The following is a 24,637-nucleotide window of genomic DNA, read 5'->3' as shown; positions in this document are numbered from 1 at the left end:
CATATTACCGCAGCGTTCAACCTATGTCTTCGTCTTCCCTTTCGCCGGGCAACCAGATCTCGTGGCCGTCACCCTCTTGCACGAACCTTCCAGCTATCAAGGCGAGTAACGCCACCCCTGCCATGCACCACCATGCCAGACCAACTACACCCCTGTTAAGGCCAACACCGTATATCCATCCAGCTAGCACAGGTCCAATGGTTCTCGTCGCCGAGCTCACACTCTGCGCAATGCCATGGATCGTTCCCAGCACACTCGGGTGCGGCGACGCATTGTTCACCAGAATCGCAGTCGGAGGTAAGGCAAAAGTTCTTGCTACAACCTGGATGAGCAGCACTATAGTGAGGCCACTCCAGACAAGAATGCCAGAGGCTTGGTGTGGTGGTGCCAGGGTCGATGGGATGATCGCCAGGAAAGGGGCGAGAGTATACGATATTGGGAAGAAGAAAGCCGACAAGCGATAGGATGTGACCGTCCCAAGGGAGAATGAAAGGCGTGGGTAAAGTACGAGCTGCAACGTAATCCCGATGACGCCCATAATGGCAAGTGCTGTCCCAATGGCTGGGGGCGGTAACGCGAGACCGCCTGTGAATGTGAAGGGCAGATGCGGTTTGTAGTCCTTGGGAAGCTTGAGAGTGTCGCCACTAGTAGAGCCGTGCTGTCCTGCAGGTTGGAATCGCGGTGTGGAGAGGAAGACGAACCAGATATTACTGAATGTTCCGACATGCATCGCAAGAAGGCCATGGGCGAGCAATACACACAGCACATTCTTGGTCCAGATCCGGCGCAGAGGCAGCTTCTGACGAGGCGGGGGCTTCTCTTTCTTGTCCACACAGTCCATCTCCAGGTCGCTGGAATTAGCATGTTCGTCAACGAGATGATAGTCCTGCTTCGTCCTTGTCTTGAACAAGACTCCTGCAATCCATTTCGAGAAACGTAGTCCATAATCCGACTTTCCTCTCAGCCCTTCAAGTGTCTCTTCCAGCCCCAGCATGACACCCAAGGCACTCAGACATAGGAATACCGCATTGACAATGTTTGGCAAAGCATAAGGCCACTCCATGAACAATCTCACGCCGCGTTCGCCTCCCAAAGTACTCCCAGGTTCGAAAAGCTGCGGATAACTCCCAGCTGGATCCGCGAGCAATCCTCCTAGAAGCGGTCCCACGATGACTCCAATATTGAAAGTCATAGGCAAGAGTAGAAATGCCCTGCTTTGAAACCTCTTCTCCTTTACAATCTCGCTGATCATCGTCCTCATCACCCCCATATTGCCATTGAGCATGCCGCCCACGGCTCGCCAGAAGATAGCGACAGGGAAAGAACCACTGAATCCGAAGCCGAGACTCCCAATGGCGGTGCCCAACAGTCCGATCAAGATGACCCGCTTCCGTCCCAAACCTTCCCAATCTGCAAGCCGTCCCCACATGATAGCGGTCAAGAACTGCGCCCCGGTAAAGGCAGCAGCCAGGAGACCAGCTTGTCTTGCTACGATACTATCGGAGGGAGCAGTACCATCAGGTAAAGTGAATGACTTCAGCTGGTAGAACATATAGGCCTGTAGGCTAGTTTGAGTAAGAGGCTCGCTCAGTCGGGCAAGCGTGAGAATGGCCAGTTGCTTTTTTTCAGGCAAGCTGGACCAGGACACCGGCTGTGATTTCGCGTTGGCATCGCGAGCTTGCGAAGGTGGTGGCGGTTCGTCATTATCAGGAAGTGTGTGTGCCGCGCGCGCCGAAGGTTGGTTCAATGCGACAGTGTCGTGAGCAACGAGGTGTCCGTGTTTGTTTGTGGTTGTCGACGCTGCGTCGTAGCTGTCAGGTTCATGGTCGCTGTCAAGACTCTGCCTTCGCTTGCGGATATTGTCCTCAAGCCGATGTAGCTCTATATCTGTGTACAAACGAGCCTCTTCGAAACTGTGCCCCTTCGAGGTAGTCGGGCTGACAAGCAAGGTGGTGGCTGCGCTGTCTAGCTCGTGCACAGAAGAGGAGGAGGATGCTGGCCTGTGACTGGCTTCATTGTCGATGTTCATTCAGAGCAATGGGCGAGGGTTAGCCTAGATTAGCTGACGCTTTACTAGGAGCCTGGAATATACAGATCTGCCAAACAGATCTACGTGGGGTGGTGGCGCAAATGCTGCGATGTCGGAGTTGGGCTTTTTTGGCAGCTGCTTCGACTTTGTTTGCCACGACGTGGAAACGGAGAGTGCAATCTAAATGCTATACGTGAACATCAGGTGTTGTAGGGACGGATTATGAAAGTCAGCGGGTAGCTTATTTTTTTCGCCCTTTTTAACACCGAGCGGCATCTTTTGGCAGCTTTTCTGCAGACGGTATCGGTCACCTGCAGGCACAATCGTGCCGTGCTTTCCGATCTTCGTATGCTGCTCGGCCGATCTAAGGCTTGTCTGTGGGTGTGGTTCACACGCCGGCCCTATCATAGCAGCAGCGTACTCCTGTTGAAACCGTCTGGTCACCATGTACAGGCTCTATATGATGTACATACCTAGGGTAGACCTGGTAGGCTGGGCGCACCATCGCTATGCATGAGAGCAAGCCAATGCGTCATTCGTAAGCCCTCATATCAATCATCTAGAAGTCGTTGTCATCGCTACCAGCGACAATTACATTGTTGATCTTGAGTACCATGCGGCATAGCTGGGTCGCCAGAAGAAGTTGTTGTCTCTTGGAGATCAAGGGGTCGATCACAAAGTGCTGCTTCATGTCGTTGGAACCGGTCTGCATGCAGTCGACACCAAGACGGCCTCGACCCTCGCCCTTCGCTTGTCGCGCTTTGAGCTCCGATAATGTCTCGATAGGACTGAGACCGCTGTTCTCTGCGAGTGCCATGGGTACAGCATCCAACGCATCGGCGAAGGCACGCATACTGTACTGCTCCAGACCAGGTGTCTGTGACGCTTCCTTCTCGACAGCTAAAGAGCATGCGATCTCGGCAGAGCCGCCACCATATACAATTCGGTTGTCCTTAACCAAGTTGCGAACGACACAAAGTGCGTCGTGTAGTGATCGCTTGGCCTCGTCGATGATCATCTTGTTGCTGCCACGGATGAAGGCAGTAACCGCTCGCGAGTTGGCGCACTCTTCAATGACCAGCATCTTTTCTCTTGTTGTGCCAAAGGACATCTCGCGCACCACGCCGGCCTTGCCAAGTTTTTGTGCACTTAGGTCCTCAAATCGAGGCACAATGCGACCGTTTGTGGCAATGGCGATGAGCTCAATTTCTGGACCTCCAACCCATCGCACAGCAGGTAGCTCGTTGGTGAGGAGTAAGTGATTTGCTTCGTCGTCAAACCCCCACTGGCAGATGACGACGTTGGCACCGGTATCCTTGATCTGCTGGATCATCTCGGTGAACTTGGCCTGCTCGTACTTTTGTAGCTCCTTGAACTCTGCGACGCTGGTGATGTCGAGCTTGTGCTTGGTCTTTGGCTTCGGTGGCTCAAATGCGCAAGTCAAGATGGCAAGCTTTGCGTCGCGTACCTCAGAAGGCATTTGAGGGTGTGAGAAGTCCTTGTCAACTATGACACCCTTGACCAGTAACGAGTCTTCCAGAGCACCTCCGACCTTGCCGTCGACCTTGATCAACTCAAAGTCCACATCCTTCCTCTCCAGATCGGCGACGGAAAGTACAGCATCCACTGCCATCTGCGCGAACTGGTCATGTGTCTTCGAGACGATCTTGCTTCCCAGTGATGTCTTGGCCACCTTGAAGAGGTTCTCTGTCTTCTCCTTGGTGAAGTCAATAACGTCTGCGATCTGGTCGAGCTCCCGCACTGCGACATCGCATGCCGCATCGTAGCCGTCTGCAATCCGGATCGGGTGAATGCCCTTGTCAATGAGTTCTGAGGCTTGTTCAAGAAGCGCGCCGGCCAGAACGACGACACCTGTTGTACCGTCTCCGATCTCCGCATCTTGTGACTGCGAGAGTGACACCAGGAGTTTTGCAATGTGATCCTTGATCTCCATCTGTCCGAGAATGGTCGCTCCATCGTTCGTCACTGTGATGTCGCCATCGGGTGATATGAGGATTTTGTCGAGACCTCGTGGGCCCAGCGAGCTCTTGACGATCGAAGTGATGGTTCGTGCGGCTTGGATGTGCTGCTTCACAGCATCCGTCCCATGCGTCCGCTGCTTCTTGCCTTGGTCACGGACGATAATGAAGGGTCTGCCGGACTCGTCTTGGGTGATCTGAGCTGTGTGAAGGTGTCAGTGAAGCTTCCGTATGGGAGCACGTGCTGTGCTGTGCTGTGTATGCGCATACCGTTGCTCAGATCGAGCTCTGTAAATCTGTCAGTGTCACTTCACTTGCAATGTCACGGTCATGTGCTCAACTCACGCATAGGACCTGCAGCCATCCTCTCCTTCGCCTTGTCTCTTCGACAGAAAAGCCCGCCAGGCAGCTCACTGCAAACACCTCGTCTTCCACCAAGTCCGGACAGTGACTAGCACCGGCTTCGATATGCTCCGACAGTATCTTCGTTCGGCGGGCAAGAATGCGTTCCAAGGGGGCAAGGGGGGGCAAAGAAAGTCAGGTATGTGCTTCTGGTGGATGTTTCGACGTCTGCTGCAGCCAGCTCCACCAGCTTGACTTGAACGACATTGAACTTTTTGGCGCAGACGCGATCCCCACCGGGAACAGCCGCACCTCGCGTCTTGGCGTCTTGTCTTGCGCAGCTCCTCTCGCGATCAGCTCACGCTCCAGCCACTCCGTCCATTGAGCACAAACCTCACATCCACCTCGCGCATCGCATAGAGTCACCTCGTCGCGATACACACAGGCACGAGCTAACCAATATCCACTGGCAGTGAACAAGCCAAGCGCGCACCACCTCAACTCACGACGCGACAGAGCTCCTTTACAATGCCTTGTGAGTCGCAATCAGTCTCATTACTCCGCTGGCACCGTTAGACTGATGTGGATACAGCTGCTGTTTCCGATGACGAGTCCGACATCGATATTCCAGATGCCATACCAGCGAAGAAGACAACCAAGGCCGACCCAGTGGCAGAGGAGGAGGATGATGATGCTGAAGAAGAGGGCGAGGACGAATATGTCGTTGAGAAGATCCTCAAGCACAAGTTCGTGAGAGGTCAAACACACTACCAAGTCAAGTGGTTCGGCTACGACAACGATGAGGATCTCACATGGGAGCCCAAGGAAAACCTGTAAGCACGGGACGCGACCGATCAAGCATGATCTGTACACTGATGCCACTACAGCGAGACTGCGCCAGAGATCTTAGAGGCGTATCACCAGAAAGTTGGCGGCACCCCCGAGCCTCCGAACAAGAAAGGAGGACCAGCAGGCAAGAGAAAGTCTGAAGCATTGGACTCGCCTGCACCGAAGAAGGGTCGGAAAAGTCAGACCAACGGCTCCGCAGAATGGGAACCGCCACTTGGTTCATGGGAAGACCACGTTACGCGTGTTGCTGCAATCGTCGAAGATGACGTTGAGCCCGGCGTGATCAAAAAAGGCAAAACCGAGCCCAAGGACTTGAGCGGTCTCCTGGAGTGGGACAATGGTCGCAAAACTCAGCACAATATGCAGCTCTTGAGGACAAAATGCCCTCAACGACTGCTCGATTACTACGAGTCTCATCTGTAAGTTGTCTTGCTCCCAGGTTGGGTCACTCTGACGGAAGACTGAATAGCACTTTTATAGACTAGAGCCCAAGCTGGAGCAATTGGCTGACTTGGATTTTTAGGTAAGTACTAAAAAAGGGTGGAAGGCATCGTCTGTCTCAGACCTGCCTGGCACCATCTGCCAAAGACATTACCACGTGGTCCTCGAGTATAGCTAACATCATTCTGTTTGGCAGAGTGTTCAAGGGACAAGACCGGTAAGCAAACTGAAGGGTGCTAGGCATCTTGCTGAGACATCTACTGACCTTGTACCCTTTGCTTTTAGGTATGTGGACTGAGTCCGAGTAAGTCGCGAAGATGCTGCGAACATGACAGGCCAACCAGATTTCTGGACAATGATTAGGATTCTCGTCCAAAGCATAACAACATCGCTGAATATTAGAAAAAATGGTGGGCAGCGGTGGTCGGTAAATAAAAGCTCGCATGGCGACGTAAGAGGAGTTTACCCGCGTGAGAGGAGTGATGCCTAGCGAAGCGGCTTGCTATTAGTTTCCCTTCCACATGAGACGACTGGAACTGTACTTTATCTTCCAAAACTGGAAAGCTGTTGTTGCGAAGATAATCCGATGACGAAGACTTTAGATTCTATGAACGTGCGATCCCATCAGATAATCACCACTGATCAGCAACAGATGAAAGGACTCAAGGTCAGAACGGAGTGGGGAACAAAGGCGCACTTCATCAAACCTACATCTGTTGAAGGCCGCTGAGAATCTCAAGCCACTGGACCCGAGCGATGTGTGTCATCACCTCCCAGGAACAACCATCATAAAGCACGTGTAATGACTACACAGAGGCGGAAGCCGACAGGACCACCATACACGAGCGCGGCGTTGGCCATGGCCACCGCCATATTTCAAAACCTCCCCGTGCACCGTCAAGCCATGCTGTCCGACAAGTCCGTATGGCTTTGACCTGCGGTACCGGGGAAATGAAGTGCATTGACGAGAGGCAAGTGTCGGCTGCCATCCACTGATGAGCGGGCCAGCGAGTGGCACAGCGCTTCGGATTCTGTGCCGTATGAATGTCCGCCCGTGTGCATCTGTCAAGAGCCAGGAATCGGTGCCTGTCAGGCTCATGACCGCTCCTTCATATGAGAAGGAAGAACTGGGAGAGGAATGGATATGTATGTATGTGTTGTCCAGCGACTTTCGCCTTTGAGGAATATGCACAAATCAATCTGGCGCGTTAACTGCAGAAGTTCGAGATGCGGTTCCAGACAGTTGGATGCACATTATTACCTTGTCTCCACCGTGGCCCAGGCTCGCGTAAACATTCCCTCTGTTTCACCGGCGAAGGCTCCTGCGACAGGGTTGCTCGGAGCCGCAGATTTGTGGCTTGCTTGCCGAGTCTGCAAAGGAAAGGAGCCAGCAAGAAGATGACGGGATGAAAGGCCAGCAGCAGGAAGTTGCTCTCAGCTCGGCAAGTACATGTCTGGTACTTTGAACTGTGCGGGGGCAAGGCGCGTGAAATGACATGCATATGTTGCTGCAGTGAGGTGCCTTGGTGCATGCCTTCGGGTGGTTGTGGCTGTCGGGTGTCTTTATTGGCTGCGGGCGGCGGAAGTTGACAATGTTCGCGGCTGCCAATGAATTTGCCGACACTTCGTCTTCGCTTTGACATGCTCATCAGCTGTGCCACTGGCTCGCTGCATCAATATTGCATTCTGCCGTTGATCAATGCCTGCAGGCGATGTGACGAGTCGAGACGACTGTGACCGGGAGGCGGGAGGCATGACCACTCTCCCACCTGTACGGCTCTCCGGCATTGCGCGAAGGTGGACGAGAAGCTGCTGATGACTGGATGTGTGTGTGCGTGTGTGTGTGTGTGTGTGTGTGTGTGTGTGTGTGTGTGTGTGTGTGTGTGTGTGTGTGTGTGTGTGTGTGTGTGTGCTGGCTGGCAGAAACGGTGCACCAGCACACCCTCTCTGCCTAGCGCTCTGCGACCCACCAGATGTGTCTATGTAACCAACAACAAGCACATATCTTGTGCAGAAGCAATGTGTGGCCGCGTGGGATCCCGGCCAAGTCCGTTTAATGTCCGTCCACAGCGCCCCACTAACGAATCGGTGGTGCAATACTGTAATTCGATAGAGCCAGCTACCGTTTATGGCGTGTGGATATATTCATGTATGTACGTTCATGCATGCCGTTGGCCTAACACCCGTTCGACGACTGGCCCGTCCGGCGCGTGTCTCTTGCTCTTATCTACCTACGCTCGCCGCTCATCTTCATTTCCACCCTGTCCCGCTGCCCATCTTCCGCCTGTTCTACGCTGCAACAGGATCTACGTTCGAAACGGCACCACGAGGGAACACGTCCCGGGTTGCTGCGATCAACATCCCGGACCGCTTCCGGGAGGACTCGTGCCTCACTGCCACGGTGCTGCAAGGGACCCCATCACTCGTCGATCCTGCTTCTAGACTCTGAGTCGATTCGGACCCGTGATCTTTGTTTTTATGAGCCCGTCTCAGCGGTGACTTTTCTTTGAAAGACACAAGCCGACGCAAGGCTTTGACCGCTGCAGCAACACCTATCTTCCCGGCGTCCATATCTGTCGACAAAGGACGCTGGGAGCCGCATCTGGACATGCTTTGGCGACACAGCGCAGGAGAGGACGCGCGATGACAACGGCCATTTCGTCCTGCAGCTCAACACGCACCGCGCGAGCTGCTGTACAGCCATGGCTTTGTTATCGACAGCGCTGGAATGAGCCCACCTCTTCGTTGTGCCACACACGTCGGCCACCACCGGCCCGAACAATCTCAAAACAAATTGACGGATCAATAAGCCGAGCATCGAATCTGGCGCTGGTCTTTCTGCTCTGTCTGCTAGCCTTCTGTCAAGGCGCGAAGGCCGATGTGCTGTATGGCTTTGGGGATATATCGCCACCGGAGCTGTTGTTCGACCGAAGTGAGCCACCACCTCTTCCACGAATGCTGCTAGAACCGAGGCAAGATGACTCCCTGTCGAGTCTGCCTTCTACCACCACACGACCGACAGGATCATCGACTCCCACTACCCCCGGATCTGGCATACAGACGGCAAGCGAGACTGCATCATTCGACCTTCCGAGACCATTCGATACCAGCATTGGGAACAACTTCACAACGACAACATGTCCGACGTTCTTTCAGAACTTCCTAAGCAATCAGACTCTTCGTGATTGCTTGCCATTTTCCTTACTTTTGCAGGTACTTCAGACCCAGTCACCCGTCTACGAAGAATCGCAACTGACCATGCCTCAGACTTCCAACAGCTTCTTCACAGCTTCACGCTCACCTCTGCGGCTCGCTCAGACGTTGAACGCAACATGCAGTGTCGACTTCAACACCTGCTCTACCCTCATGTCGCAATACGCCCAGCAGATCCAACAAAACTCCCATTGTGGCGCGGACCTCGAAATGCAGAACCCGATGGTCACCCAAGCCTACAATGGCTTCGTGTCGTACCCGACCCTGTACCACGCTGGCTGCCTCACCGACACAGACGGCAACTACTGCTTCAGCAACGCCGTCACCAACACATCTTCCCCGAGTAGTAGCTACATCTACTACCTCCCGCTGGGAGTGAAGCTTCCTGGCGGAGCACGACCGGCTTGCAACACTTGTCTTCAGAACACCATGGCAATCTTCGCTGAGACTGCCGGCAATGCTAGCCAGCCGCTCAGCCAAGACTACGGTACTGCTGCCGAACAAGTCCAGATGATTTGTGGTCCGCAGTTCGTGGACTCATCCATTATGACGTCTGCGGCGACTACCTCTCTACCTCCTCACACCCCATCCATGGGCCTCGCTGGTGTTGCCATATCCTTAGCCCTACTCTGGAATCTGTTATGAGCGACTACTTTGTTTTGTATAGAGAAGATCAAGTGTTGGCCTCAGAGATCGAAAGTCCGCTAGGACGCGACTGGAAAATGTTTGTTTGGGCTTTTGAAGTTCATCCTGTATCTTCTGAATTTTTAGCGTTGGCGTCTTGGTTTGGGTTAGACAGAGACCTTTAGCCTCGGGATCACGGCGTTCTGGAAGAGCGAAGCACAGAGAGGACTCCTTGTTTGGACTGCGACTGCACAGCATTCGGCGGCCACGATTGTTGCAACGAGGGAACCGAGTGGCTCTGAGGCACAACCACTGTATAGATAGACCTTAATCCGTAACCAGCACCATAGAACATCGAGTCATGATTGAGAGATCGCCACATGGACATGTCTTGATCCCGTTGGTTCGACATTTCAAGTATACAGTGTGCTCTTGAATCGAGCAACAGGTGAGGTCCGGAATAGGATATGGCAAAGTTGCGGATGAAAGTTCTGGCAATCATCGGAAAGGCTGGGATGTCACCAAGACTTGGTCCCTTGACCGCTGCTGCTGACGCCGCGATCGTTCTTCTCCCCAGCATTATTGATGTTTTCCATGCGATGACGGTTGCTGCTTGCTTCCCTTCCCTTCCCTTCGCTCTATCTTTGAAACATGTGATCTGATGGATGTGAGGGACAGGCAGGTGGCGGCAGGCCAGGTTTTCCGCATGACCAAGGAGATTGAATTTTACGAAGAAATGCGGCGGTGAGCTGCTCCAGATTACTAACAATGCGCATTCCTTGACTGTACATGTTCGTGATGCTATAGAGGTATCTCAAAGTCAAAGTAGCTGTGGCGACTTGCCAGTTCGTAAAGCCATAAAGTGCCAACGAAGCCCTTGATGCACCGGCATCCCAGGCGATGGTCCGTCGAACTGCAGCGACAGTCAAAATGGACGGACGTTCATAAGCGCCAGTGCTAATACTTCCTCTTGGGCGAAGGCTCCGAGACCGAGACATAGGAAAGATGCTGAGGTCGTGTTATGCTGTGCTGATTGGCACGTCATCATTTGGTGTCATTCATTATCGTCGTTGATGCATTAGTGGTTGGGTCTTCAAAAACAGAAGACGACGCCGTGCATCTCTTGGGCAAGCTGCTGAGTCGCTTGCCCCTTAGGTTCTGCTGGAAACGTGTTGTGCTCTCCTTTGTTGGTGGTGGTGGTAACGGACATGACTTTCGTGAGCTGCAGGCCGTCCAGGCAGTGATCAACTTGATTGATCTGGTCGTCATCTCCTGCCAGTATCGAGCCCGATGAAAGTTGGCCGGCGTTGCTCACTGATCCGTTCGAGGAACGATGGGAGCTCGATCTTGCGAGGCCTGCCTCCTTTTCAAATTCGTGTGCTTTATACGACGGAGGCTGTAGTTCCCATTCTTCGAGCATCTCCATGCGCCAGTTGATTCGTAGGCGCTTGCCATTCGCAATGATGATATCGTTTGCGCGTTGCGAGTCTCCAAGCAGCACAGGCATGCATCTCTTGATGTAGCGTTGAATCTGAGCTGCTGAGCGGTGGTGAGGAGGCAGCCATTTTCCATCTTCGTTGAAGTTTGTTGCAGGCGACGCGTACATCATGTCCTCAGAGAAGGTCGATTTCACGGTGGTGCTGGTCGTCTGACGGTTGTTGCTAGGTCGAATTGGTCGGGCTTGTGATGCAGACTGTATAGCGGTCTCGCTGGCCTCTTCGCGCATTGTGGATAGGTCAATTTCCTCTTCTTCCCGTGTGGGTGTTTGAGGCGTATCCGCCACATCGGGCATGACACCTTGGCGATTCACGTCCTGCTCTGTGTTGTTGGCGTTGGCAAAGCGCGGAGCCACTTGGCTGAGGATTCGCTCCTGTTCAGCGATCAAGGCAGGATCTGTGAGATCGGCGCCGTTAAACTGTGTTCGTTGCTGTCTCCTGCGCCGCCGCGGTACGGTACACTGTCGAGGCATATTGCGTTCATCGATCGGCTGCGAAAGATCTATCGCGGCAGCAAGGGCGTATACAAAGGCGTGTATGCGTTCCTCCTCCGAATCGGCAAGTATGATTTGATCAGTCTCGACGCGTAAACGCATGATGGTCTGGCGGACTGCCTTGAACAGATCTGGGTCTTTCTGCCATGCCTTCCGCCGTGCGCTGTGTGGGATGAGATGGGCTAGTCGAGATTGTGGCACAAGAATGGTGTGCTGTGCATCTGGCGCCAGGCCCACCTCGGCATGTTGCAGAGTGTAGGTCCGCAGCAGCTTGCCGACACCTCCATCCTTGGGTTTGTGGATGTTGAGGAGGGTGCCTCTGAGCACGACGTACACCTCCCTCCACTCGCCTTCGCCAATGGGGGACAGTGGATTGATCGACTCGAGGTTGAGGAGCAGCTTGGCTTCCGCCGCGACCGTGCAGGAATAGCCCGGGAGCGGTTCAGCGCCCTCGGTCAGAGATGTGGCAATGGTCGGCCTCGCTGCAGATGCGTATGTAGGTGGTGTGTCGGTCGAGGGTGTGCAGGAAGTCTGGAAGACGCTGTAGTGGCTCGTCACTCGATGTCTTGTCGGCCTCGAGGTCTGCTGGTGCTGGTGCTGGTGCTGGTGCTGGTGCTGGTGCTGGTGTTGGTGTTGGTGGGTCGAGGTATGCGCTTGCGCTACTGCTACTGCTGCCGGGATATGCTGGATCGCTTCCGGCGCTGCGACATTCTGGGCTTCCGACCGGTCGATTTGCCTTCGTCGCTGGCGGCTTTCTGCGCCCAGCAGGTTCAGAGTGAAGGGCGGCATTGTCGTGTGCGAGCTGCGCTGCTTGAGGCAAGACAAGCTACAGACGAAGGTGACTATGAGTTGCTGCGCCCTTTGCTGCCCTCGGTCGCACCCGCCGGATGTCTGCCCACAGCTCATGAGACCAAAGACTGCGCTCCGGTGCGGTGGTCCGGCTTAGCCGACAAGCATTGGTTGACGGTGATGACGCTCTCATGGAACCACTCTCGCTCGATAGGCTTCGATCAGTGTCGCTATGGTCGGTCGATGTCGTGCGCTTGCTGAGGTCGAGTGTGGTAGAAATGCGGCGGGTCGTGTGATGATGGAGCGGAGTACAAAGAAGCTCTGTCCTTTGTGCACGGGAAGAGGTTCCTGGTCAAAGCAGGGAGCAGAGCGGAGAGAAAGGCGGACGAGGTACGAGGGTAGGTAGTGTGTGCACGTTCCCTGGTCAAGGACAAGGCAATCGCTGGCGGCTGCGTGACTGCTTCCGATACAATCACTCACCAGACAACGGCTCGAGGCTTGGTGTGGGTATGTGCAGGTAGCAAGTGAATGAGTAGCTAGGTAGCACCGATAGGGTAGATGACGAGACCGTCGACATTGCCACGCGAGCAGCGAGGATCTGGCACGCTTTTGAACTTCGCACATGGATGCAGCTCGTCTGACCCACAAGTTGCAAGCAGACCGCGTGGCTGCTGCTCCAACGGCGCTCTGCTGCTGGCTCGGCCGCCGTAGCGTTGCATCGCCAAAGTCTCTCCCACAACGGCAACGAGTCTAGAACAGCAGTTGCCCACAACGGCGACGCAGACGAAGCGAGCCGCTTGGCACCCCAATAATCCTCACGCCCCAGCACTCCCAGCAGATGACATGCACCACAGCGCGGCATTATTGGGCGCACGCCGCCAGGGTCCAGAGGTCAGAGAAGGATTCTTCGGCACGCCTCTCAATCGATAGCACGTCAAAGGTACCACCGGAGCTGGAGTGATTCGTCTTCTGTTCATGTGGGACGAACAGATGCATCACTCACGTGCAGCTTTGACATCAGGGCAGCGTGGGTGAAGGTGCTCACATCATACATGCTGCCAGTGCCATGCTCCAGCTGAGACTTGACAGGCATGCCACGCTTTTGCTGAACCCACCCGTAAGGTTTGGCCAGCCCTGCAGGCTGCGGCCACATGATACATCCTGCGCAGCCCCGCGGCACCTCAGAGTCAAGCAAGCGCCATGGCAGTTCTGGGCCAAAGCCGCAATGGATGTGGTGGTACAGTATTGTGTGAATCGTCCATGGCTGCGATAGACTCTTCAGACTCCCTATGCTAATCCGAGTGCTCTCTACAAATGGCCAAAGTCTATACTACACCGCACAGCGCATGGTATATTGTCGTCATCTCGTAGCACATTCAATGCCTCTTGGCTTCAGCCATATCTCATAAGTTATAACAGATAGCTCTCCCTTTATCCGTCGTGCACGGTGGCGTCCCAGACGCCATGCCTTGTTCCCGTCGCATCTTCACAAAGACCATGCGAGGCACACCACTCGTGCCTCTAAAGCTGAACCTTTCGTCGAGCTTCATCAGCCAACCATTCGTCATGCTTCATCGTTGCAGGACGCACACGCTCACGGACGGGCATCAGGTGTGTCTTCTTCTGATCCTTGCGTCCGTCTCCGACGCTGCTTCTGTACAGCACCCTGCGATCGCTGAGCTAATACCGCACGCAATGCCGGATCATCGCGATCCTTGTCGACATGATGAACGCGAACATGTCTGTGTGTCACCGGATCAGTACACGGGGGATTCTGTTGCTGCACGCGGATACACACCTCTGCAAATTGTCTGGCCTAGGATATCGATGCTCGCGATCTGGGCAGAATGGGCAAACATAACCCGGAGAATTGTGCACTAAACCATGCCGTATCATCTCATTCTTACGTTTGAACCCTTTGCCACCTTCACTGCGGGGGCATTCTCTCACTGGACAATAGTGAGGTCGATTCTGACTGTGCACATTCCTATGCGAACTTCATTTCATGTCAGTATGACTTGTATCAGCGCCGCGCAATTGCTGGGACATACCTCAATAAGTATTGGGTTTGAAAGGGAATTGCATTACATCCCGGGTAATCGCATTTGAATCCACCAACTGGGATGAGCGGCATTCCTGGCGGCGGTGGAAGGATTCTCGCGATGCCGTCTGGAGGAGGAGGTCCTGGCTCGATAGGCGTGGTGTGTGAAGTACTGTAGCCATCCGTGCTTGAGCTTGCTTGCGTACCATGACTTTCGGTAGATGACCCCAATGGCAGTGAAGGCACGGGAGGCGGGAAGCCGGGGGTCCCGACTGTCGCGTTGGACGATCGGCGATCAAGATAGTACTTTGGGGGAGCAAATAGTGTCGGCGAGCCGTATAGGACCTCGCCAACGGAACCTGTAGGCGACCTCGCGGACGTGCTGAAGCCGGCAGGGGATGTTTGCGCGCTGTGCGGGTATGCTGGCGGAAAGTATGGAATCATGGGCGACTGTGAGGTGATGGAGCTGGGTGAAGGTAAATTTGATCAGCATTCAATTGAGCATGCCTTGTCTGGATTCAACAAAGGTTGCAATGTTACCACTTACCTGATGGAATGGCTGTGCTGACGCGCAGGTATAGGCGGTCTTGCTTCTGAAGCCGTGGACTGTTGTGATGCTATATCCGCAAGGTCGGCTAGTTGCTGGAATGATGGCAGGCTCTCCTTCCTCTGGCTGGTGATTGCAGTATCTGCTGCGGAAGAGGCAGCATGCACGACTGGTAGAGTGTGAACAGGGCTCTCTCCGACCTGGATGACATGTTTCCGTAGAGTGGGCGACTGAGCGATCGAGTCTTGAGCATCAGCACCAGCAGGTGGCTGCCCCATCGTTTGCATAGTCAACGGCGAAGTCCTTTCATCACCGCCTGTCGCATCCTGCTTCGATACCTGGGGAACGCTGTCCAGACTTTCCTGGGCTGAGTCCACCCGATGGGCTGGCCTCGATGCTAACTCAACGGTATCGCTCGGTGAACGTGGTTTCGTATCACTTTGTTGTATAGCTAGAGCAGCAGTGGTTTGGAGCTGAATGCGACTTCCGCTACCACTGGACTCGGGCACGCTGGCAGCGATTGAACCCTGATCAAGATTGGCATGTTGAACGAGTGTCTCGCATGGCGTTTTTAAAGTGACTGGAACTGTCATCGTCTCGGGTTCGAGCTCCAGCAAGCCGTGGCTTGAGGATGACGAACCTGAACGTGACGGACCTAAGCCAAAGCCTAGGACCTCAAGACCAGGGTCGTGTCTGGAAGTAGTGCAAGGAGTACTAAGTTCCGGCGACTGAATAATCTCAATACTATGATCCTCAGGATCTATCCTTTGCAGCGGTAGATGATCTGCGTGCACTATAGGCGCTTCTTCGTCGATGTAGTACTCATCTGTCGAGACCATCCAGACACTCTTGGGCTAGTGAGCTATCCGTGGTAAGGTTGTGCCTCAGATTCGCAAGCCGGCGCAACAACGGATCGTGGGATATTGAACTATCTACAAAGACGTTCCGTCGACGTGTCGTCCGACGTCGAATGTCGTTAGAAGAAATGGTCGATTTATCTTTCAGCGTATGGTGTCCAGATATGATAAGTGGTGGAGAAAGTCGTGTTTGGGCGCGGAAATTGCCTAGGTTGCATGTCAGCTCCATGTCGAGCATGCTGTCTTGAAGGTCAAGTCGAGCGGCGCATGCATGCATGGTGTCAAGACCTTGAAAGCTCGAGGCGATGAGAGGCAATCTACGCGTGTAGCTGGACGGCTGCGGGGGCCAAGGCGAAGCACAACTGTGTCGTGTAGAAATGACGACGGCGCTGCAGAGGCATTGTCGCAAAGCGGCCCTCGCGATACTGATACTGCTTCTCAGAGTGCAACAGGTAGCTGGGTAACATACCGAATCATGTTCAGCAGAGCCTCTTGGAGAATGACGTCGAGCCACGCGTGGGGCGTGAATCGTGATGTGATGCAAAGTAGACTACAAGCTCGCGGGATCGTGTGGTCCGAGTGCGTGATGGTGTGTTGAGGCTCTGCGGTGTTTGCAGAAGAGCTCTGGCGATTGGCGTGTGGTCGCGATCCAGACCAGCCTTTCGCAGATCCAAAGCAGAGTTGCGGCTCGAGTGTGCAAGCTGTCTCGCGAGCGTGCCCGGTGTGGTGTGTCGATGGCAACGCAGTGCAGTGTCAGTGCAGTGCTGTGCTGTGCCGTGCTGTGCTGTGCCGTGCTGTGCTGTGCCGTGCTGTGCTGTGCCGTGCTGTGCTGATGCGTGAGGGCTACCGACGATGACAAGGTCAATGCGACTAGACTCGTCGGCAGACATGGAGGGATGGGATGCGTGAAAGCCAGCAGTGAGATGGCGGCGCCGGCACGCGCACCTTTGCAACGCAAAAATCAGCTATGTCGGGTACAGCGTACACCTCATGTACATAGTCAGATAACAGTAGTAACAATAACCATAATCATCATCTCTCGTCTCGACACTCCGCAATGGACCGACCTTGGACACCTTGGACTGGAGCTGGAGCTCTCCGAGCGGCTGAAATAGGGAGTGCCGCCTGCAGCAGAACGAATGACTGGCCAGCGTCGCAGATACCTACAACACCTGATGCTGATGCTGATGCTGATGCTCGCAGCTGCTGCGCCCGGGGAGTGGTCATGTCGCTTGTGACGGAGCGTTGTGCGTCGCAATGTATATAGAACTATATTATCTAACCCACGGTGTAACCTGCACCTGCACCTGCACCGCTCGAGCAGAAGAAATGTCGAGGCACGCACGTGATCATCTCGGGAGATATCGAGTTTGTTCGACCGATGTCACGGCGTGTCTGCAAGTCCTCGAGTAGAACTAGAATATGCACCTGTACTGATATCAATTGAATGGGCCACATCCGTCCCTCCTGCTGCAACATCTGCACTCCCGCTGTGCTTCGCATTCGCCACATCGGGACAGCGACAGCTGGAGGTCACATGCGATTGACCACGCTGCTGTCCCATCATCTGCAATCGAGGCAGCGACGCCCGGCCCCCCACCGCTGCACAGCCATACGACAAGTGGCCAACATGACTGCCACGAAGCGCAAGATTCCGATGAGCTCGGCCAAGCCGGTGAAGAAGGCCAAGGTTGAGGTGCTCGACTACCATCTCACACCTTCCGTCAAGGACGCAGACGCTGAGACTCAATGGCCGGCGCCCAAAGCTGCCATCAAGAGAGCCCGAGAAATCATTGTCGAGTGGTACGTGATGAGCCTCCCCTGCGCCTTCCTCAGCTGCAAAGCGTTGTGACCCGAAAGGAGCTCCCAAAAGCATCATGTGTATGCACTTCCCGGTGCTCCACCAGAACTGCAGCTTCCGAGTCTTGCGAGCGCATGACGTGTCGGGGGCTTTGATCCAACACCACGTGCAGTGCCTTACATGTACTCATATACCATCCATAGGCGCCCGCACTGACACAACCACAGTGCAAACTCTCGCAAGACCACCGTGATTGTACCCGACAAAGATGCAGATGGTCTTTCTGCCGGTGCCATACTGAGGCATACTTTATTGCTGCTAGGCTTGCCGAAAGATTCCATCCACGTGCATCTGCTCGCCAAGGGTAACAATGTGCACTCCGATCATGAGCGCTCCAATATTGCCGCGCTGTCTCCCAGCTACATATTCCTAGTCGATCTGGGGAGCCGCGCTGCGCCGCCAATCATCCCAACCGAGCATGTCGGTTTGGTAATCGACCATCATCATGCGACTGAGCAGGACTTTCCGCAAAACTCGGAGCATATCACGGCCTGCCACTCTCCTCCTGTAGCGACGTCGTCGCTACTGACTTATCATCTTTGCGAAGCTCTTCATTCAGAAGTGGCCTCCAAATGTGACTGGCTCTGCATTGTGAGTGATCTTCACCGGATATGTGCAGCGGTGACTGAGCTAGCAATCTACCAACCGCCGCTTCACCTTACTGGGGGTACAGAATGCATTCTGCACGGGCGAGGCAGCCTGCTAGCTCCGTCACTACGATTCAGTCTTTACCTCTCGGTCATATCCATGTACTGATCTGATGCATCGCAGGTGGGCACACATGGCGACCTCGGGAACACTCTGAAGTGGGAACATCCCTTTCCGTACGTTGGGAGCTCGTTACTTACCATGTAAAGTTGAGATGCTAATGCTGTGGCAGTGACATGAGAGCGACTTTCAACAAGTACACCAAGAAGACACTGAATGATGTCGTCTCACTGGTGAATGCGCCGCGACGAACCGCAACTTACGATGTCAAGAGCGCGTGGGACAGCCTTGCTGAGACGGCTGAACCAGGTCAGTAATGAAGTGCAAAAGGCATGGTCTCGGAAGATGCGGCCTCCTTTTGCACGCTTGCACCAGCCGCTACGGTATCATCGCCCCGTCTATCTTGATTGTGGCTAACGCAACTGTGCTTTCTAGCCTCTGTCTTGAGAAGCCATCGACTTCTTGCCGCTCGCGCTGAGGTCAATGCCGAAGTCGAGCGTTGTACACATACAGCACCGCAGTTCTCGCCGGACGGAAAGATCGCAGTCTTCAAGATCGCCAGCGAAAGCCAGGTTCATCCGGTCATCGCAACGAGGTGGTCTGGTCACCTGCAGAGCAAAGCGCTCGAAATCGTCCTTTGTGCGAACAGTGGCTATATACCTGGCAAGGTGAACTTCAGCTGCCGGGTACCCCGTTGTGCACGAGGCCGTGACCCTCCTGTTGACATTATCCAAAGTTTGCGAGCGTATGCCAGCCTACCGGACCCAAGCTTGCAGCAAGATGGTCAGGACACAACAACAGCGGAGACATTGCCATTACTAGAACGGCTGGGTGACGATTTCGCGCGGGGCCACGTTCAAGCTTCAGGGGGCATTGTATCCTCGCACCAATTCGATGAACTTATGCGAATCATGCAGATAGGCGTCAAACGACCTAAAGACAAAGACAGCGGACCCAGCCAGCCAAAACAAAAGCAGATCGACCCTGGCCAGAAGAACACGCTCGCCACTTACTTCAACAAAAGCTGATGAGAACACGACAGATCACGATGAGGAGGGATACAGAACTTCCGTAGAAGCGCCACTTGATTAAGCGTAGCGACCGACGAGCGCTAGCCACACTGTAGCGACGTGTGAGCTTGCGAACACTCGAGCGTAGGTAGTGGCGTCAGCGAGGAGGGAGTGGAGCTCTATCACCAGCCTTCAACTAGCCTTGGCGCCGCCTCTTATTGGTCCGTTTTCAAAAGGTACCCTACTAAGCAATCAAGTTTTGGTGTTACGTGCTAGCCGCGCTATGCCTGTTAGCGAACTCGCAGTTAATACTACGTATTAATATCGTTCGCAGCCGGAGTAGCAGGTTACCGACAATCGAACGTGTAGCGTGCATCGCACGCCTTCGCGACAAGCTAGCAGATGCCAGATAGAGCTCCACACCGCTGCGCTTATTCTTGGAGGTTCACAACCGCCAACAGCACATTTTCACTGCGCAGGCTTGGTCAGCTAAGATGTTGATCGATGGGGGTTGTCTACAGTCGTGTGCTCTTAGACTTGGTGGCTCTAAGACCAGTGAGCGTCGCTGCGACTCGGCCTCGCATGTAACAGGATGCAATGCTTCACTGGGTGCAATGGCTCCCGATGACAGACACATCCGTTGCAAGCAAGCATGAGATCCTCGCCTAGTAAGGAAATGGCGCAAGAGACGACACGTCTTGAAGGCATCAGATTGAGTTCAAATTCTATCACGACACCAGTTTGTGCAGAAAGTAGAAGTGTACAAACAAGCTCGTACCTGATGGCCACCTTCTGAGTACACCAAGCACAAAGCACGTCGTCTCAGCCCGGATGGTCCGGCTGGAGACGAACCGTTGGAGATGCACTAACTTCTAACGCTCAAGCGCAGATATGCATACCGCTGTCATTTGTTGCTCGCAGCTTGTGGAGTTCAAGCTTCGCACAGCTCCTTGATGTCGTTCTTCGGCCACAACTGCGAGAATTTGAGCATCTGTCAAACTCATCGATATGTCCACAGGGGTCAAGTGCACGACAGCGTGACAGACTCACAACCAGCGGCGGCAGTTCCCACGAGCCTCATTGGCCACTCCGGCCCAACCGCCTCGAAGTCATGGCAGGGCAGAACTCATCAAACACTGCCGAGGCAAAGTCTGGTAACAACAACAACGCGACTGTGGCCGATGGTGATAATCTACAAGCTGGCGTCGAGCAGAGCTCCGATGTCTCTCCCAGGGAACCGACCATCATCCAGCGAATCTGGACGAAGACTGGACTGGATGCACCGACACTGATGCTCATGTTCAAAGGCTCGTTGCCACCAACCATTGCAATAGCGATGTATCACGCGCGGGACGTCGCCTCGGTTTACGCGACAGTGGGCTACCTGGTTGCAATCATTTCGATCCTGGGCATGTGTATAATGCCGCGCGGCATGTTCTTGCAGAGCGTGCTCCTCAACGTTCTCGCCACTTGTGTAGCATGCGCAATGTGTCTACTGTCGCTCTACTACGCGACTCAGGCGAGGCTGCACACGACAACACCAGGCTCACCACCGAATGAATACGACTCTTCCGCCTCAGCTGTGCTGGCCATTTGGCTCATCTTTCAGACATACTTGACCAACGCTTTGAGAGCGGCACTGCCATAATTCCAATTCCCGGTCATCATCTACTCAATCTTCTTGATCATCTCGACAACATATGGCGTGCGATTGCCAAACATGACAACTGCGATAGGCTTCGTCAAGAGGTTGCTCTAAGCTTTCTTGACTGGGTTTGCGCTTGCTACTGGAGTGAATCTGTTTATCTTTCCTATCAGTTCCCGGAAAGTCGTTTACAAGGAGTTTGCTGGCTATTTGGGCCTACTCGGTGGTATGCTGCACACTCAGGCGGCCTATCTGCAAAGTCTCGAGACATACGATCCGGAGGCTGCGAGGTCGAAAGCCGACGAGCAGACGTTGAAGAAGATATCAAACTCAAAGGACGCTGCGAAGCCGCTGCTAGCAAATGCCGAAAGTGCTAAGCTCCAAGGCATGCTGGAAAAGCTGTATGGGCTTCACACGAAGCTCCCAGCGGACATCAAGTTTGCGAAGCGAGAGGTGGCGATTGGAAAGTTGTCGTCGAAAGACATTACAGAAGTTTGGAAAAGGATGAAGCTCATCATGATCCCAATCACTGGACTCAATACCATCATCGACGTACTGCAACGAAGGGCTGAATCGGGCGGATGGAATAACAGTAGTCCTTCCGGGCAAGATCTTCGGGTGCGCGCCAAACAGGTTGAGAACCTGCATGGCCTCATGCAAGCGCTGGCACGTATCAAGCTGTGGCATGTACTTGAGAAATCTGCTTCGCGACCCTCGCTAACAAATGTTCGTCTCGAAGCATGAACCATTTTCGAGCATGAGTTCAACGATTAATGGAGCTTTTAAGCATGTTCTTATTACGCTTGAGATCGAGAAGCCTTCAAAGAAAGTCCAAGACGAAGAGAGCACAGGCAGTGCTGCTACGCCAGGTGCGACCGGCTTTGCAGAAGCTTATAAGAAACAGCTGGACGATTTCTACGAGTCCAAGCAGAGATCTCTCCGAGAGTGGTGTCATGCTCATTCCATCGAGCTGCCCGAGGATTTTTTCGAATCTTCATTCCTTCGTCCCGAGAGCATACACATTGAATCAGAGCATGTTCGAGAGACCACGCAAAGGCAGCTCTTCTTTGCACTGTATGTCGAATACCTGCTTTGGCGGGCGGGACTGGCTGCGCTCGAACTCGTGCTCTACGTGGACAAGCGCAAACAACAAGGGGCGATGTCTAAAACGATGTTGATCTTTCCTGGAGCCAAGACGCTGAGAAAATGGGCTGTTGCCATGGTCGGTCGCGAAGACACATCCGACGAGGACCGCCTCACGTCTGATCTCGACAGCGCAGGGACCAACAATCTCTACCTTGGCGAATCGTATTCTAGGCGTAAAGATCCCGAGCACCTACCTCCGCGAAATAGGTGGGAGAGAATCGGTGATTTCATACGTCTACTTCCACAGGCTTTAAGGAGCGACGCTTCGGCATTCGGCTTCAGAGTGGTGTGTGCAACGATGAGCATTGGCATCATATGTTATCTTGAAGTAAGCCAGACATTCTGTTTGGAGAATCGCCTGTTGTGGGCTATGATCATGGTCCCGCTGTCGATGACACGCACAGCTAGTCAAAGCACTTGGAGCTTTGCTCTGCGGATCCTTGGAACAGCCATAGCTATGACGGCGTCGTACGCTATCTGGTATGTCGTGGACGGTATGACACCCGGGGTGATCGTCTTCCTCTGGCTTTGGATATTCCTGGCCTTCTATGTCGTCCTGAAGTTCCCAAAGTTCGTCATCGTTGGCATCCTCTCCATTGTGACCTCAATCCTTATCATCGGGTACGAATTGCAGGTGCGAGAGATCGGTATTGCGGCATCGACTTCGAATGGTCAACCGGCTTATCCAATCTACTTGCTTGCACCGTATCGTCTGGCCACTGTCTGGTGAGTATAATGAAGGGTGCTAGACGTCTTCGCGTATCTGAGACATCTGCTGACCCTGTACTCTTTACTTTTAGCGCTGGCCTCTTTATCGCATATTTCTGGACCATCTTTCCCTATCCAGTATCTGAAAGCACTGAGCTGCGAAAAGACATGGGAGCAGCGCTGTACCTCATGGCCAACATGTATTCTGTTGTCCATGAAACGGTCAAATCACGAATCCAAAAGACCGACGGTGATCAGAATTTCAAGGGAAGTAGAGCGTACCATTTAGAAAAGGCCAGGCAGCAGGTCTTCACTAAGCTGATCGGTCTCCTTACGGCGCTACAGCAGAATTCCGCCTTCTCGAAGGTTCAAATACGAATTGGCGGAAAATTCCCTCATGAAGAATACGACGACCTCATCAAGTGCCTGCGAAGGGTGTTGCAGTATACTGCTATGATAGCCTACGCCTCCAACACCTTCTCCACAAGCTCTGCAGAGTCACAGTGGTCGCAGGACTTTCGGAAGCTGTTGTCTTCGATCAATGCGACTTCTCATGGCCTTACACACTTACTCGCCCTGCTCTCGAGCAGTATGATACACGCTAGACCTCTTCCACCGTACCTGGAGGTACCGCAACATGGGAAGTACATCAAGACCCTGGAAGCAATAGATGTAGACATACTGAGCGTCAGGCACATTGTTGAGCCAGGTAAGCCTAGGCAGAATTGCCCTCACCGGAAGCCGTACTAAGCCCTCTTCACAGAGTATTCTGCTTTCGCGGTGACAAGCATCTGCGCGCAGTGTATCAACGACGATATCGTTAAGATCACCAAGTAAGTGTAGCATCTGCTCATCAGCCCCGCAGACAATTGACATGCAGCAGACACGTGAAGACGCTGGTGGGCGAGATCGACTTCTCCTTCCATGTAATCAGTACCACCGAAGAGAATTCCGATGAGTCGTCGCTGAGCTCGAGCGAAGAGAAGAAGGCGAAGGAAATCTGATCGGACTGTACATGGACTGTTGGCAAAGTCGGTCCACGTCTTCACCCCCTAGAGCCTCATCAACTGCAGTTGTATAGGACGACGACTTGCCTCTAACAGTCATTATCCCAGGCAGCTGTTTGCACAATGCCGCAAAGTAGGCTGAAATAAGCAGCACTAAGCATGCATGCTCGATCTTTCGTTTCCTCGCAACAGAGCCTGTGGTGGCAGAGCACAGCTGGCAAGGCATCAGAAGATGCAAAGCCGTGACACTAGTTGCAATGCATGTTTGTGTGTCCGTATCTCTGCAAGCCGCGCTTCGAACATGGCACATGGATTCAGTCGATTGCAGCCACGAGACAGCAAGGTTTCCATGCTGCTGGTGCCTGGTGGCAGGTGCTCATCAGAGGGCCTACCTACTAACTAACGCCTCTGAGGAAGATCTGCAGCGCCACCTCCACCTCCACCGCCACCTCCACAACTGACAGCTTCCCCAGTGCCATGGATCGCCGGCGCCCAATGCACCATACAGTACACACATGCATCTGATGGTGGCCTCTGGTTCTGCGAGATGTTGGCAAACAAGATCGGTCGCCTCAATGCTACAGACAGGACCTTCAAGGAATATCCATTGCCTTTGTCGCTCGCCACTCCGTCAGTCATGCGCGCCGAGACAGAGGGCCGTTACTTGTGGTTTACCGCTATTGCAACCAACGCCATCGGCCGTATCGACATGCAGACTGGCGAGACGAAGACTTTTACCGACCCAAGACTTCTCGCCACGCCACTTGAGGATACTGTAGATTCCCAGGGAAACATCTGGTATTCCACCTTGACACGAAACACCTACCTCTTAAAAAATGTGCTGTTGGCGG

At 53.8% G+C, this 24,637-nt stretch overlaps 9 protein-coding genes across 9 annotated transcripts; 5 read left to right on the top strand and 4 right to left on the bottom strand.

Annotated features, from left to right (window-relative positions):
• Positions 1-16: 16 nt before the first annotated feature.
• CLAFUR5_01190 (Major facilitator superfamily multidrug transporter mfsB) lies at positions 17-2,029 on the bottom strand (the record flags this gene model as incomplete). The annotated part of the gene is made up of 1 exon (XM_047900338.1): positions 17-2,029. One exon carries the CDS (start codon positions 2,027-2,029, stop codon positions 17-19), a length of 2,013 nt encoding a protein of 670 aa, XP_047755441.1.
• A 559-nt stretch (positions 2,030-2,588) lies between these two features.
• CLAFUR5_01189 (T-complex protein 1 subunit epsilon) lies at positions 2,589-4,372 on the bottom strand (the record flags this gene model as incomplete). Its single annotated transcript, XM_047900337.1, has 3 exons — positions 2,589-4,210; positions 4,279-4,296; positions 4,354-4,372. The coding sequence occupies 3 exons, from the start codon at positions 4,370-4,372 to the stop codon at positions 2,589-2,591; spliced, it is 1,659 nt and encodes a 552-aa protein (XP_047756634.1).
• Positions 4,373-4,878: 506 nt separating this feature from the next.
• Positions 4,879-5,722, top strand: CLAFUR5_01188 (Chromobox 5; the record flags this gene model as incomplete). Its single annotated transcript, XM_047900336.1, has 4 exons — positions 4,879-4,885; positions 4,943-5,183; positions 5,238-5,618; positions 5,680-5,722. 4 exons carry the CDS (start codon positions 4,879-4,881, stop codon positions 5,720-5,722), a joined length of 672 nt encoding a protein of 223 aa, XP_047756633.1.
• A 2,561-nt stretch (positions 5,723-8,283) lies between these two features.
• On the top strand, positions 8,284-9,498 carry CLAFUR5_01187 (uncharacterized protein; the record flags this gene model as incomplete). Its single annotated transcript, XM_047900335.1, has 2 exons — positions 8,284-8,853; positions 8,908-9,498. The coding sequence occupies 2 exons, from the start codon at positions 8,284-8,286 to the stop codon at positions 9,496-9,498; spliced, it is 1,161 nt and encodes a 386-aa protein (XP_047756632.1).
• A 1,072-nt stretch (positions 9,499-10,570) lies between these two features.
• Positions 10,571-12,256, bottom strand: CLAFUR5_01186 (uncharacterized protein; the record flags this gene model as incomplete). Its single annotated transcript, XM_047900334.1, has 1 exon — positions 10,571-12,256. One exon carries the CDS (start codon positions 12,254-12,256, stop codon positions 10,571-10,573), a length of 1,686 nt encoding a protein of 561 aa, XP_047756631.1.
• Positions 12,257-13,850: 1,594 nt separating this feature from the next.
• On the bottom strand, positions 13,851-15,683 carry CLAFUR5_01185 (uncharacterized protein; the record flags this gene model as incomplete). Its single annotated transcript, XM_047900333.1, has 4 exons — positions 13,851-13,998; positions 14,055-14,252; positions 14,308-14,763; positions 14,845-15,683. The coding sequence occupies 4 exons, from the start codon at positions 15,681-15,683 to the stop codon at positions 13,851-13,853; spliced, it is 1,641 nt and encodes a 546-aa protein (XP_047756630.1).
• Positions 15,684-17,148: 1,465 nt separating this feature from the next.
• Positions 17,149-19,298, top strand: CLAFUR5_01184 (uncharacterized protein; the record flags this gene model as incomplete). The annotated part of the gene is made up of 5 exons (XM_047900332.1): positions 17,149-17,504; positions 17,730-18,153; positions 18,334-18,386; positions 18,443-18,579; positions 18,706-19,298. The coding sequence occupies 5 exons, from the start codon at positions 17,149-17,151 to the stop codon at positions 19,296-19,298; spliced, it is 1,563 nt and encodes a 520-aa protein (XP_047756629.1).
• A 1,093-nt stretch (positions 19,299-20,391) lies between these two features.
• CLAFUR5_01183 (uncharacterized protein) lies at positions 20,392-20,928 on the top strand (the record flags this gene model as incomplete). The annotated part of the gene is made up of 1 exon (XM_047900331.1): positions 20,392-20,928. The coding sequence occupies one exon, from the start codon at positions 20,392-20,394 to the stop codon at positions 20,926-20,928; it is 537 nt and encodes a 178-aa protein (XP_047756628.1).
• A 754-nt stretch (positions 20,929-21,682) lies between these two features.
• Positions 21,683-23,783, top strand: CLAFUR5_01182 (uncharacterized protein; the record flags this gene model as incomplete). Its single annotated transcript, XM_047900330.1, has 4 exons — positions 21,683-22,797; positions 22,872-23,488; positions 23,543-23,612; positions 23,663-23,783. The coding sequence occupies 4 exons, from the start codon at positions 21,683-21,685 to the stop codon at positions 23,781-23,783; spliced, it is 1,923 nt and encodes a 640-aa protein (XP_047756627.1).
• Between the last annotated feature and the right edge of the window lie 854 nt (positions 23,784-24,637).

This window comes from Fulvia fulva, chromosome 1, assembly GCF_020509005.1.
Source record: "Fulvia fulva chromosome 1, complete sequence".
Lineage (NCBI taxonomy): Eukaryota > Fungi > Ascomycota > Dothideomycetes > Mycosphaerellales > Mycosphaerellaceae > Fulvia > Fulvia fulva.
This window is presented reverse-complemented; position numbering and strand designations above follow the sequence as displayed.